Source organism: Trichosurus vulpecula, chromosome 9 (genome assembly GCF_011100635.1).
Source record: "Trichosurus vulpecula isolate mTriVul1 chromosome 9, mTriVul1.pri, whole genome shotgun sequence".
NCBI classification, from domain to species: Eukaryota; Metazoa; Chordata; class Mammalia; order Diprotodontia; family Phalangeridae; genus Trichosurus; species Trichosurus vulpecula.
In genome coordinates, this window is record NC_050581.1 from 156,449,148 (window position 1) to 156,464,622 (window position 15,475).

At 38.8% G+C, this 15,475-nt stretch overlaps 1 protein-coding gene across 1 annotated transcript in view; it reads right to left on the reverse strand.

Annotated features, from left to right (window-relative positions):
• Nucleotides 1-1,146: 1,146 nt before the first annotated feature.
• The window catches only part of GRM7 (glutamate metabotropic receptor 7), a 1,033,386-nt gene continuing 1,019,057 nt past the window's right edge, over nt 1,147-15,475 (reverse strand). The window contains exon 10 of the mRNA XM_036739727.1: nt 1,147-1,754. Within this exon, the coding sequence (XP_036595622.1) occupies nt 1,705-1,754 (50 nt within the window). The 3' untranslated portion in view covers nt 1,147-1,704. The remainder of the gene's footprint in view (nt 1,755-15,475) is intronic.

Sequence of the window (15,475 nt, forward strand, 5' to 3'; positions counted from 1 at the left end):
TTGGCCCCTGAATTGATTTATGCTCACTTTGTCTCTCTTTGGAATTATTTACCTATCCCCATGCTATTTCTCCTGTAGTTTAGTAGTCACTTAACAACATTTGTCAATTGATCAATTGATTAGAACACTCACAATTATATAGTGAAGCCTTTGGCCACTACTGAGGCACGGAAGGATGTTTGTCCTTTCACTGACCTTTCTTTCATACTCTTTTGTTGTGTTTCCTCTCTCTTCCTACCTTTGGCTGGTAGGGTGTCTGGCTTCTAATGAGCTGCCTCATTTCAAATGCTATTTTCTAGATAAGTTCCTGGGAGCTTAGCACAACATTTGCATGGGCACTGTGGCCATTATTCGCCCATTTCAGAGGTCTTCACTTACTCTAGGTTCAAAAGATCTAAATATTTGAAAGTGTCAGAAGTCTGATCTCCAGACAAAGGAGCTTTTGCTGCTAGATTTTGTCTTTAAGGAGCTTCAAGAAGTTTGACCTTAATTCTGCTTGGGTCCGTTAGCTGAGATCTTCATGAAATACACTCTAACTAAGAGGGGGAAAAGAACTGAAAATATTTATTGCAGTGAATAAAAAAGTTAACCAAAGTCTTTTATTGATACATTCTTGGACAATATCACAGATTTGAAAGAGAATGGAAAGGGGGGAGTTTCGCGGCACGGTTTGATCCACTAAATTGGCACATAAGCAGCAAGATTAACGAAATTACTTCTTACAAACAGTAAAAAACATACATGCTTTTTTTAAAGTTCTTATCACACTGGTCAGTCATAGAGGGGCATCAACAAAACCTCAAGACATGAAAAAGCCATAGTCTTTCTTCCAAATACCTTAATTATTAAAATTATTGCAAAATATTCATATACCCTAAATAAAGTAACAAAACCAAACACAAATACAAATATCAAACATAAATTTTGAACATGTACTGTAAGATACATTACCGGCATGCATTCCAAATATCAAGACCTCTATTCAAGTCTGCCAATCCCTTTTTATTCCATCCTTGCGGCCTATCACACTGAGGATAGATAGGTAGGGCATACTTTCTCAGCACAGTTTTTGGTCTTTAAATATCTTTTTTTTCTTAAAAAAAATAACATATATGATCTGCTGTGATACAATAATAATAATTATACAGTAATGTACAGATATAGTTTTTGTCTGCCGAGATTTTTGTTTGTTTTTTTTTTGTTTCCAATAATCTGTCATCTGAGAGAGTAGGGCTCTGAGAGAACTGGGCATTCAAAAACAAACAGTGAACTTGGATACAACATTAGATGGCAATATGCAAAAAATCCTCACAAACTGTACAGAAAGTTTCAAAACCTTGCAGTCTGGAAGTACATACATAGAAAGACAGATTTGCCCCCTGGAAAGTCACTGCTGCTCTATGCAGTTCACCCATAAGGAGCCTGGGACTTGAGTTCCGTACCTCCCAGTCACAGAGAAGGCCCAAGATCACAGCCAAGTGGCAGTGCTGATGCCAGTGACTTATTAAGCCAAGATAAATTAAGGATATTTCAGAAGCAGCTGTTTAGGATACTTGGATCCTCTAACACTGGTCTCCAGTAACTGCCTGGCCGTTAAACTCCTCCGATGATGGTATGCCGCAGGACAGGAAGAGTCCTGTGCCAGGTTGGGTGACTGAATAACTGAAGATCTCCAACCTCCTCCCTTACTTCAGATGGGACAGGTTAGATTACCAGGTTATTATAACTGACGTACTTCTTTTTTGCAGCAGGGCCTGAAAGAGAAAATCAAGGTAGAAAAAAAATCACCTAGTGCAATGTCCCCATTTACAAAGGTAAAATACTACTATCATTCCCCAAAAGTCAAGATTCCTAATTTGAAAGGGCCTTCAGGAGCCATTTAGACCAGGGCTTCTTAAACTTTTTTTCTCCTTTGTGACTCCTTTTTGCATTTAGGCAGCATTCATTTTGCACGGCATGAGGGCATGCACAGTACAAAGCGCACATGCTTTGTGTTCAGAACCAAGGCTGCAGTGAAATTGCTTGATGCAACTCGGAAAAGTGCTGCCAGAAATATCTTGGATTCGTTGCGAATTTGATTTTTAATTATTTTTAATCATTGTGCATTCAGAAACATTTTACTGTTGCCAATTTTTTCATGACCCCAAGACCCACAGTTTAAGAAATGCTATTTTTTTTTAGACCAAATGTACCTGTAACAAAATTTCCTCTTCTACTTACTTGAAAAGTGGTCATTGAGCCATGCACAGCTTGGAGGCTTCTAATGAGAGGGAACTCATATCCTCATGAAGCAACTTGTTTCATATTCACATAATCCTAATCATTAAAATTGTTTTTCTTTATACTAATCCTTAATCTACCATTTTTCAACTTCTACCCACTGTTTAGTTTGGGCCATTGGAATGAACTAGAACATGCCTAATGGCTCTTTTAGTTGACAGCTAAATGTCATCTGACATTTTGCAATTTTTACAATGTTGGGCATGTGAGAGAAAGGGGAGGTGATAGGTACAGAAGATTTATCTTTCAGAAGTAACATAAGAGGTAGGCTTTTTGCATGCCGGAGTATACCCAAGTACCATTTTTTAAAGCAAATCTTATTTTTGAGAATATAGTGGATTCTTGTTCAATAAATCCTCAGCTCCACAATATTATTATCTCAAGTCACTAGACTTTGGGGGTCCCTAATTCTCTTCTGAAATATTTACCCCATTCCAAGTTTTGAGAATCCCCTGTTTATGCCTCATTTTGTGGCACCTATATGGGAAGCAATTGATTAGCATTTACCTTAGAGAGAGCCTAAGTTGTCACAATATATTATTACATTCTTACATGGCTATGTCTCATTGATACATGTAGAATAACTATCATTCCTTGGAAAATATATTTGCATTAATTTGTGTTCATTTCAGATTAAGTCAACCTAAGTGGTGTCTGTCATTTCAACATCTCATACAAATTATCATAGATTTGGTTTTATAGCATCATCCTCTATAGGTCTCAAGTGGTAATTAAAGAAAATAGATTCCATTAAAATCTTAAACCAGCTTAAATTTCTCCTGTGTCTTAGCTTTATCAAAAATACACATAAATGCCATGCTGTGCCACCATCTCTTCCTCCATTTGATGAAGCAATTTCAGGCATTTGAAGAGCCAAACCACATTAAAGAGCAAGATGCCAATATCCCAATTAGTCTTTGACATTTTGACCCAGGTCACACATGCATAAAGGCAAAGGGTACTACTGCAATGCCAATCATTCAATCAATCACTCACCATCGAATGAGTGACTTCTATGTTGTAGACCCCAGAGAGACAAAGATGAAAATGAAACTATTCCTGCCCTCGAGGAGCTTACATTCTACCACATATATGCAAAATGTGTGCATAACAAGTGCAGGGTCATGTTTAGAGGAGACATGCTATGTTGATGAGGAATTTTTTTTTTTTGGAATTGAAGCCTCATTGGATTTGGAGTATATTTGATGGTGGGAAAAAAGGTCTTATTCTACAACTGTTCCTTGTGGTTCAACTGAGAGACAGCACAGTGTTCTAAAGAAGTAGAAATAGACAAGGATGTGGAGACAGGAGACTTGTGCTCAAATTCCACCTCTGGCATTCATTACCTGTCTGTGGGTGTCTCATTCCTTTGTCTGGAAAAAGGGGATAACATGAGGAGTATCTTCCTCACAGGTTGTTGAGATGATACACGCATTATTTAAACGTATTAGCATCAGCAGCTTTTATAGCAAACCTCAGCTGAATGTCACAAAATAAATTTCATGGAAAAAAATGGATCAGCTGCCTTCATAGCAAAGGAAAACAACAAACAAACAAATAAAAAAATAGTTCTTTCCTGACCTAGATAGGAGGGGACCTCCTCTCCCATGGCAGTATTTAAAGTTACTGTCTATACTATACACCTGTTGGAGAAAAGAAACAGCAGCTTTTATTCTGTGTGTGTGTGTGTGTGTGGATTTGGCCTTTGTGCCTAAAGAGGAAAATCTGTAAATAGTCTTAGATCATTATCACGTGTTCAAAATTTACTAACTAGGAAGCATGTGTGATCTGCATTGTGGTGATAAAGAGGTGAGAGAGAGAGAGAGAGAGACAGAGAGAGAGAGAGAGACAGAGAGACAGAGAGAGAAAGAGAGAGAGAGAGACAGAGAGAGAGAGACAGAGACAGAGAGAGAGACAGACAGAGAGAGACAGAGAGAGTGAGAGAGTATGCTGTATGTTTAAGTAGTCTAGGAAAGGTTTTTTTTGGGGGGGCAAAAGGGATATTCTATTCTAGTCAGGTATTTCAAGGATTGATATATATATATATATTTTCATGTAATCCATATATATGCATATATACACTCAATATATGTATGTACACACATACATGCATATATGGATTATATGTAATATGGGTTGGGATATGTGATATATGTACATGTGTGTATATACCTATATGTATTTATATACATGCATACAAACACACATATGTGTGTATGTGAATACACACACATTCACTCACACATATACATGTGCTTATCTTTTGCCCTACCAAAGCCATCCACAGATCAAAGGAATAAGGTCTGATCCGTCATTAATTTTTACTACTCTAAAGCTCTGGAATGCCAGTTTGTAATGTCATCAACTTTGCCTAAATTGACATTTCCATAAAACCAGTCCAAAAACTCTGTATTGTCTTCTCTCATGCTAGACACACACACACACTCTCACACAAACAAACACAAATGACCTTATAAAGAGCCACACTTAGGTTCATTTATGAGGATTTCAAATGTAAATGTTTGCTCACACTGAATTTTGCAATCTCTAAAGATAAAGCAAAATTATTCTTTTGTAGTTATCATTGCAGTCAGAAGTATCTCTCTCTCTTTTGTCAGAAAATTGCCTTTAGCAGATAAAAGGCAAGAACCCAAAGAAGGGGCAGCTGTTTGATATCTTCATTCATTAATTTCCATGCAACATTTAGAGAAAAGTAGAAGAAACATAGTTTGGAAAGATTTTTCCCTAAATTCAAAATCCAGTATTTATTGGCATTACTAACACTAATGGTGGTGAATTATGAAGCAAATAAGATGTAAAACCACAGAGAAATCAATTTGCTCAGAGAAAGTCATTCACAAAAATAACATTAGTACATTCCAGTTTGAATGCCAAATATTTAAAATGCAATGTTTATTAACTATCTCTTGAAAGAGAGTCTTCTTAAGTTTTGACTCTCAATCTCTCTCTATCTCTTTGTCTGTGTCTGTACCTCTCTCTGTCTCTGTCTGTACCTCTCTCTGTCTCTGTCTCTCTCTCTTTATTTTTAAAAATGACTAAAAATACACTGACATATTTTTTCCTCATGCTAGTTTTTTCTCCCTTTTGACACACCTTGTACAGCAGCGCTGAACAAACATCCTCCTCTCCTCTATGTTTTGAGGGCTTCAGGGCAGAATACCAAACCCCTCCCAATGCCTTCCTTTATAGAATGCAAAAACTGAACTTTCTGATCACTCTACTTTGTATCTGTTATTCTTGGTTTCAGCTCCACAGAACAAGATAACCTCTGGTGGTCACGCTGTACTCTCCAATTTCCTGACTCCTTTTGTGTGTTGGCTCTTCCTTTAGCTTTTAAACTGGTTAGGGGCAGAGACTGTCTTTCTTCCTTTTTTTTTAAATTGTATCCCAAGCACAGTGCCTGGCCCAAGGTAGGTGCTTTGTGAATGTTTATTGGACTGGAATGGAGTAGAAAAGTAGGCCTTAGACCATAGGAAACAATCTACAATTGTGGAGGCAGTATGTATAATGACACAACGTCAGATCCTCGACATAAAGCATGCCACCAAGTTACGTCCATATGCAATCCACAGTTTGAAAAATAGGAAGATGTCATCAACCCATGGGTTATTTTGAATACGTAACACTAAACAGTTCATCTAGTTGAATTTTTTTTTTGTTGAATCAACCGGTAATGTTGACTGTCACTAGAGCCAGCCTTAGACATGGTATTCTTGGACATGGCCCACAAGAAAATTAAGGAATAAGAACATGATAGGTGTACTTTCATGGTAATTGCTATACAACCTGTATGTATTTATACTGAAATATTGTAGTGGAGCAGACAGTTTGTTGGACTTAAGGTCAGAGGGACTGGGTTCAAATCTCACCTCTAACACTAGCTTAGGATCATGGGGAATTCACCCAATCTCTCTGCTCTCCAGTTTTTTAATCTTTGAAATGGATATAGTTGTACCTGCCTCACTAGATTATTGTGAAAACTCAAATGGGTCAATGCAAGTAAAATACTTTGTAAACTTTGAAGTGAAATACTAATGTCCTTTGTTATTAATATATAGTACTTATTAACCACTTTTGTACAGATTATTTCTTTGGATCTTCACTCTGATCCTCTAAAGTGTTAGCTGTTCTAATTTTACTTATTAGCTTTCTAAAAATTTACTTATTATACCTATTAGATTTTGAGCAAGATACCAAGCCTCTCTGTGCCTCAGTTTTCCTTAGGAAAATCAATGAATTTAGAACTGAAAGATTGAGTTTATACCCCGGCACTAACATTTGAACAAGTGTGTGACCTTAAGTAAGATATTAAACTTCAGATTTGAACCCAGTGAGCCTAATATTAAAACCAATGCTCTCTTCACTACATTACACCTACCTCCTCTCAGGACAACTACTATCATGTTATTTTGAAAATGTGTGTGAAGCCACTGCTAGGTAAACAAGAGAGCACATCACTGATGTCAAGCTGTTTGAGAGATCATGTTAGCTTGACAATCTTTGTAAGTATTATAGAGAATGAAAGAACTAGAAGATTTGATGCTACCACCTAGCACCATCAGGATCAATGAGGCCAATACATTGGCCATTGGTACAAGCCAGTTATATCAGCCCCTTTAACACAGAGGAAGAAGAAACCTGGGGATATGAAGCCAGAAACAGAGCTAGAGGTAATGATGAACATCCATAAAGTGAGCCCCTGACCCCAAAGGAATTCTATAAATCTCAAGCTAGGCTTATCCACACCCAACTTTTTTTTGGAATACTAAAAGGTAATTAGACTGTGCTCTTCTTAGATAAGAGTATTTGAATCCTTTCAAGAACCCTAGTGTAAAACTACCAAACTTCCCATCCCCAACATCTTTTGGTCATCCAGTACCAGCTGGTGGGCTGAATCTATCCATGTGCCTGGAATTTATGCATTTTCATTTCCTTGGATCAGTCCAAAGCCATCAAGGCAAATCCATATGCATTTACTAAGGGCTTAGTATAATTCAGGCATAGTGCCAAAGCCTGATTTGGGATGGCAGCATGACAGGGTTGTATACAGCTTGTTCCTTTCCTTTTTGTCCACATAGTTTGTATTATTCAATGAGCCCTATAGCTCTCTTGTGGAAGGTGTGGTTATATCTGTTTCTTGAAATCACAGCACTTGATTGCCATAGTCAAAGATTTGTATTAGAAAGAAATCCACACCACACTGCCCCTCACCTCTTGTAGACTATAATCCCAAGTGTCATTTCTGTTCTGTGTTTATGTAGCACTTTTTTTCTCCCTGAAGTCCCTCTAACCTTTTGTTTTTTAAAGTACATCGTGAGTCTTCCTGAGTTGAAACTTGATTCTGCTAGAGATTCATATAATTTTAAGGATGGAAGAAAATTTAAAGCTCATGTAATCTAAATATGGGGAAATGAATATCACCAAAAGGTGAAGTCACATCCCTCTAGTCACATAACTATTAAATGGGAAAAATGAGACAAGAACTCAGCTCTCTGAGCTCCTGATCCTGTGTAGGACACACGAACTTGTGTCATACCTATGTCCTTCTCTGGGGGCATCTTGAGTTTTAGGGTGATTGCTCATCTTGTCAGCCTTTCACATTGGCCTATTTGATGCTTTGTACATGGGATGGCCCATTGCTAGTTTCTGAGCTTTGTCCCTCCACAAACTACTTGGTATATATTTTATATAAATTCCATGTATAGTTACATATGTGCACATGTCTTTCATGTTAGGGTGTGAGTTCCTTGAGAGCATGGGATATTCTATTATGCTGAAGATAGTGTCTGGGAAATAGTATGTTCTTGATAAATGTTTGCTGATTAATTGGAATGCTGTTAAAATGCTTTCATAGCTCCAAACAAACAAAACCACAGAGAAATCGAAAAGCTGAAGATACTGAGAGGTCCTAGCATGGCATAGGGTAAAGAGTATTGTTCCAGGAGCCAGGAGCCAGGAGATGGGGGATGATATGTCAGTTGCACTTCAACTGTTTAGTTTCTCCTCCCCTGATGAAATTACTTGCATTTGCCTTGAATATGTAATGTGTATACTTATATCTGTACGTGAACATGGTAAACTGCTCTTACTCCTCACCCAAATAGGCTAAGGTATAGGATGCCCTTGAGCAGACATAGTATTTTACTTTTTTTTATTCGCAGAGCCAAGCATAGTGCATGCTACATGATCGGGACAGAGAAGAGAAAAGAGAGAGGGAGAAGGAAAAGGAGGGAGAGAGAGAGGGAGACGAAGAGGGAGAGGGAGAGGAGAAGATATGTTTACACATTATTAAACAATATTACAAAGCATTGTTATCACCTCCTTGCCTTTCAATTGTAGTCCTTAACACCACTGGCCTCTTTTTACCTTTAACCACCCACGTGAAGCCAAAACAGTCTGGCTGAAATTGAAAAATTTGTGTTTATTTCCATGGAGAAAAGAGAAAATAAATGCTCCAGTGTTCCTAAGAAAATCTAATTTGTGTTGTAAGATGTAAGACATCGAACACTGGTTGACATGGTTCTTAAAAGATTCATTTGTAATATATCTGTATCAAAGCCAAGAGAGTCTCTGTTATGGAACAACTAGAAACCAGACTGCTCTTTGTAGTTAAATTCTGAATAATTTCATTGTACTCTGCTATTGAGTTGGTTCTTCTACCTGGGGGTGGGGGGAGGGGGGTATTTCTATAGAATGACTGTGTCAAGATTTCCATTGATACATTTTTTTCCTGCACTCTGGTAGTCTGGTGTTGGAACAAATATCTAGTCAGAAGATGGCATAAAGTCTTTTCTTGATTGCCAATTTGTGCCTTCCCTCCCGTACTACCTCATGTTTAACAAGTCTGTGTGTGTGTCTATGTATACATACACACATTAAAAAAATAAAAACAAAACCTTTAACATTCATTTTTCTTTTGCATATATCCACGTGTCCATATATGTATGTGTAGAAGGTAGACTAAGGCTTTGGGACTCTGTCACAAGGCCAGGGCTCAAAGGGCCATAACAAGCACCTACTATGTGCCAGACACTGTAATCCATACCACATGGCAGCTTCCCATTTAACTAATTATTCTTGCCTACTAGGTACTTAGTTGTTTCAACCCTGCTGAAGAACCGTAATGTTGTTCAGTTGTTTCAGTTGTGCCAAACACTTTGTGACCCCATTGGGGGTTTTCTTGGCAAAGATATTGGTTTTCTATTTCTTTCTCCAGATTACTTTACAGAGGAGTAAATTGAGGCAAACAGAGTTCAGTGACTTGCCCAGAGTTTGCACAGCTAGTAAGCATCTGAGGTCAGATTTAAACTCAGGAAGATGAGTCTTCCTTATTCCAGGCATGGCACTCTATCCACTACAGCGCCACCTAGCAACCAAGAACTGCAAATGCTCTCCTAAATCCTGCATACTCGAGATTGCTCACTCTCAAGGAAAGTCCATTCACTTTATGGCAATTTAGGCTTTGCTGCCTGTATCATCCTGGGCAAATCACTCAACCTCTGAATTTTTGTTTCCTCACCTGTGAAATGGGGATACTAATAACAACTCAGCCTATCTCACAGAGCCGTTTGATAACAAATGAGATAACGTATATGAAAATATGTAATAAACTATAAAACCCTATCTACACATAAAAGATGTGTATAATAATAATCATAACTAATTAATATTACATAACTTCTTCTTGGGCATTACCTAGTATGTCTTGTTAGCTGCTCTCTATTTATAGATCAGGATTATTATTGTGGTTTGATCTCTAAATCTATTCTGATATATGAATAAGGCAAATGGGTATTTTTTAGCTACATGATTCAGCAAAACATCATGGAGATTCATTCTTTCTTGAGGAAACAGATGAAAATGATGTTATTTAATTAATTATGTATAAATATCTGCAATATTAATATCTCTACTATCATTTACAATTATGTGGTATTATGGAAATCATGCCTTTTACCAATAATATTTCACATTAATGCTATGTCACTGGTTTTGAACAAGACCCATTTAACAAAGAGGCTGGTAACTTTATAGGATGATATTAGGGGTGCTGGAAAAGATCCTCTATTCAAAAGCATCTCACCCCACTCATCGTTATGATAAATAGTCCATCATTTTTTACTTTAGGATAAGGTATGACTTCACTGTAATACTCTAATACACATATATACACATACACACCTACATATTTGTTGTTGTTAAGTCATTTCAGTTGTGTCTGACTCCTGGTGACCCCATTTGGGATTTTCTTAGTGAAGATGCTGGAGTGGTTTGCCATTTCTATCTCTGGCTTGTTTTACAGGGTTTACAGGCAAACAGGGTTAAGTTGCCTAGGGTTACACAGCTAATTCTGAGACTTTTGAATTCAGGAAGATGAGTCTTTATGACTCAAAAAAAAAGCCAAGGTTTTCCTTGGGCCATGTCCAGTCTTCCTGATCTATATCTTGCCACTGGGCACAGATAGCTCTGGAGAAGAAAGTAAGGCTGGTGACTTTGCACAGCCATCCATCACATAAATCCAATCCATATGCAAGTCATGGAATCACATTCCTGATGTCATGGTCCTCTTCGAGAACTAAGAACAAATAACAACCTGCCCATACATATATATACATACATACATACACACACACACGCTCACACTCACATACATACACACACACGTATCTTTATCTATCTGTCTATCTAAGCTCCCTTCCCTCTTTCACCAGGACACATACCACCTTATGAGAGTGGAAATTCGAATAGAAGAGAGGGTTGATTTTATTGTATCAATACTGCCTAGGGAAGTAGGACTTGAATAAGTTGATGTGAGGAGTGAAAGTCAATGGGTGCCTGGGGAATGGAAGTGTGGGAGGAAAATGAGTAGAAGGCTCAAGAAAGGAACATGCAAGGGTAACAAAGAAAAATTTCATTGTCTTCATAATGCTATCTTTGGCTGACACGGGTTGTGAGAACTAGTTTAAAAGTTGATCGGGGTGGGGAAATAATTATAGTCTAATCAATCTAGTCGAATGAATGTTTTAAGTGATGTGACTCTGCTAATAACTAGCTGTCCGACTGTGGGCAAATCCTTCCTCTCGGGTCTTCAGTTTGCTCATCTGTAAATAAGAAAGTTGTGCCAGCTATTGCTTCCTACTCTAATCTTCCACGAGTTGAAATGATCTTTGGAAAGTCTGACAACATCATGTGTATGAAAGATTTGAGAGATCAGAGACCTTAAACAAAACAAATTGTCAAAGGTTACATTTTAGGGCTTCCTCATGTGACTTTCTTATATTTGACATAGCATGGATGTCTCCTGTGCTAGACAATGTATGTGCTCCCCCCGGTGACCTTCCTATTATTGGCTACCTTCTTCTCTTTCTGCCCAACAGAGTTATCTGCTGCAGCCTCTATTGAGAGAGTCTTCGGACTGTGCTTTAGGCTGGAGGTGGAGCTGGATGTGTTAGCAGGGAACTAGGAGGGAAGAAAAAATTGGTTCTAATATGAAGTGCTAAAAAAAGGCCTCAGACTTTGGCAGGAATGTAGAGAAATATATGACAAAGATGGACAGTGCCTATCTGCCCCTCTAGTCTTACTAAATGAACTTATCCGCCTGTTTCCAGATTGAGGTCAGGGGCATGAATTGGACAATAAAGGAATCTTCTTTCCACTAACTCAAACAACAGACCGACCTGGAGAGAAAGCTGCAAAAAAAAGGGAGTATCATTAGGAGAACAGTGGACAGGGGCAGCTAGATGGCCCCAGTGGAGAGAGTGCCAGGCCTGGAGTCAGGAAGACTCATCTTCCTGAGTTCAAATATGGACTCAGACACCTACAGCTTTGTGACCCTGGGCAAGTCACTTAACTTGATTTGCCTAAGTTTCCTCATCTATAAAATGACCTGGAGAAGAAAATGGCAAACCACTGCAGTATCTTTGCCAAGAAAAACCCAAACAAGGTCACCAAGAGTTGGACAAGACTGAAGAAGGACATCTAAAGCTGTGCAAGGAAGAAGCAAGAAGTAACTTCGGGATAAAGAAGGGTTCTAGCGCAATTGGCCCTGAGGATGAATTTCCAACTCTCCCTAAGGCTGTGCTCATCTGCGGAACAGTATGTCCTTTACATCTGAGGGGATTTTCCTTGCCCTTTATTATGGTATGGTATTTAATTAAATGCTTGTTTGTCTTGAATTACCACATACTCTGCTTTACTCTGGGAAAAGAGAAACATCAATGGGGCTCAAGATTTCAGGTTTTGAATGAACACTGCTACATGGATGGCTTACTCCTGATGTTAGCTTTCAGGCATGGACATTTGAGGGTGATCTAGGCTACGTAATAACCTCTGAACCACCCTCTTCCCCATGAACACTATCATAGCACAGTAGGTGGCATTGCCTTGCTCCGTTGCAGACATCAAAAATACTTTTTTGGGGGGAAGAAGAGGGGGATGGGAGGAGGGCAATAAGTATTTGTATAGTACCTACTAGGTGTTAGGCACTGTGCTAAGCTCCTTTTTTTTTTTTTTTTTTTACAAATATTTCATTTGATCCTCACAACAATCCTGGGAGAAAGATGCTCTTATTATCCCCATTTTACAATGGAAGAAACTGAGGCAAACAGAGATTAAGTGACTTGCTTAAGGTCACTTAGCTAGGAAGTATTTGAGGTTGGACTTCAACGTGGATCTTCCTGACTCAAGGCAAAGCCCTCTATCTACTGCTCTAACAGCTGCCTCCAATTTCTTCTCCCCATGAAGTCTTCCCATCATGTTTCTTTAAACCTTATTTATTTCTCTTTTGGGGGGAATTGAACTTTTGATTTCATTGGTATGAGAATCTCCTTGTATGAGAACTCCCTCTATCCATGCAGAATGGAACTCATTCTGGAACTTATAATCTAAGAGCTGCTTTGGTATCCTGGTTTTATGTGTATGAAAATCAGTGGTGGGGTGGGGGGGGGAGACAACATATATATATGTAGTGATTCTCCTTAGGGGTCCGCCCTTCCACAGAGAGGCTCTAAATTATACCTGTAGCAAATTTTCCCAGAAAGGAAACCCAGCGGAGAAGATCATAGAAGGTAACAGAAAGCTTTCAATGAAGAGAATACCATCAGGCAGATGACTGTTAACATTCTGCTTATCTCAAAGCCTCTCCTTCATAGGATGTTGTGAAGCTCCCAAGACATGCTCTATGTGACAGTGATTTGTAAACTCTAAAGCCTCATGCCCATAGCAGGGTTTGTTATGTAAGGGTCACGATACTCTGCAGTTAGGAAAGAGCATAACATAGTCTGTCAACACAGAAAGTGCTTAGAGCAGATCAGTGTGAAAATCTCCATTTCCCACCAGCTGACCAGTAGAAAGGCGTAATGAGACTTTAGCCAACAGTGTTTTTCCCTATAATAACAGAATTCATTTGGCCACAATAGAAATCTTTGCATCCCTGGGGTGTTTGCATGCTAAAGAAGCTAATGGAAGCTTTCTAACTCTTTATTATCTTAAAAGAAGGGAGGAGTGGGGAAAAGGCTTGCAAAAATATATGCTGCAAATATTTGCTCTATACTTCATGTGAACCTTTTCTAGCTTAAGTAAAAATGTATATAACACAATATATGTGTATGTGTATGTATGCATATATGTAGTTACATCTGTATATGTATATGTATGTATATATGTGGGTATGTATATACACATATATGTACCTATCTCAGTGTGTGTATGTGTGTGTGTGTGTGTGTGTGTGTGTGTAAATTTCACCCTGTTTTTCTCTAGATCCTTAAACGTATGGATGCGATGGCTGAGCACTCCTACTTTCATGGTACAGTAGAAACTAGTGTTAGACTTAGAGTCTAGAGGACCAGGATTCAAATCTCAGTTCTTCTATTTACCACCTGTGAGACCTTGGATAAGTTACTTAACTTCTTTAGGCCTCAATTTCATTATCTGTAAATGAAAGGGTTGAAATACATCAGATGTTCTTAATGTGCTTTGTGTAACACATCAGTTGGTGAAGTGTTCTCTGACTAATGTTTTCAAATCAGTAAAATATATAGAATTACAAAGAAAATTAATTTTATTGAAATAAAGATATATTTTACTCCCATTCTGTAATCATAATGTTGCTAGCTGCTGCTGTGGCTGCGTAAATCCAATAATGCCAGCACACGGATGGGCTGCCCGCACAGGTCCTTTGATCTGCTTTTCTAAGGAAAGTATCTTTAAGGGATTAACAATCTTACTGTAATTAAACATACATATATCATTCCCTTAGTTCAGGGGGAAAAGCTAGCACCCTGAAATTAAGAGTAAATACAAACAGAAACTACAAACAGAGGCAACATAAACAGATCAACATTTCTGTCTAACCAAATCACAATACATAGTTACCAGGGAAGCACCAACATCTGGGTTTTCAAAGCCAGGGTGGAGGGGAGGGAAGGGCTGCTTCAACAGATTACCCAGAGTTTCATCACCAACACTCTTTCAATGAGTGTTCCGCCAAAGGCAAAATGCCAACCTCAGAGCTCTTATACCCTGTTCAGGGCCCTGCGGGCTCAGAGCCTACTTACCAAAAAGGTGTGGGGGCAGGGACCCAACACCTAGTTAGTGAAAGGGTGTGGGCCTGCCTTTAATCAGGCCTCCCTTTGTTGGTCCCAACTGAGGCCTATTCAATGGCCCAGAAAGATTTTTCACTTACAAATCAGCCTTATACATCCAAGTTCATGATCCGCTAAAATATCTCCTTGGAAAGGGCCCATTAATCTCAGATTGTGTGTTCCTGGACTAGCTATCTAAAGTCTCTTTTAACTCAAACATTATGATTCTCTTTCTCTTGAAAACTTGATTCTAGCCTGGCTCCTGTAGCCATCCTTATAGAATAGGAGACCACTATCCCTACCACTGCTTTGAGGAGAGAAGCAAGCCAATGCAGCTAAAGTATTAGGGGACCCTGAGGGAGTGACAGGATGTAGCAAGTACCAGGTGGATCTAAACACTGACACCATCTTGACCGTCATCTCCCTTCAGACCTTGCTGGCAACTGCCCAGGACTCTGATTCTAAAAGCCCTTGAATAACATCACCTCCCAAACTGCCAACCCAGTTTCCATCCTGGCTCCCACAGCCACCATAGAGAGAGAAGGAACTCATTGCCACCAATGACACCAACATCAACCAACTACTGTTCC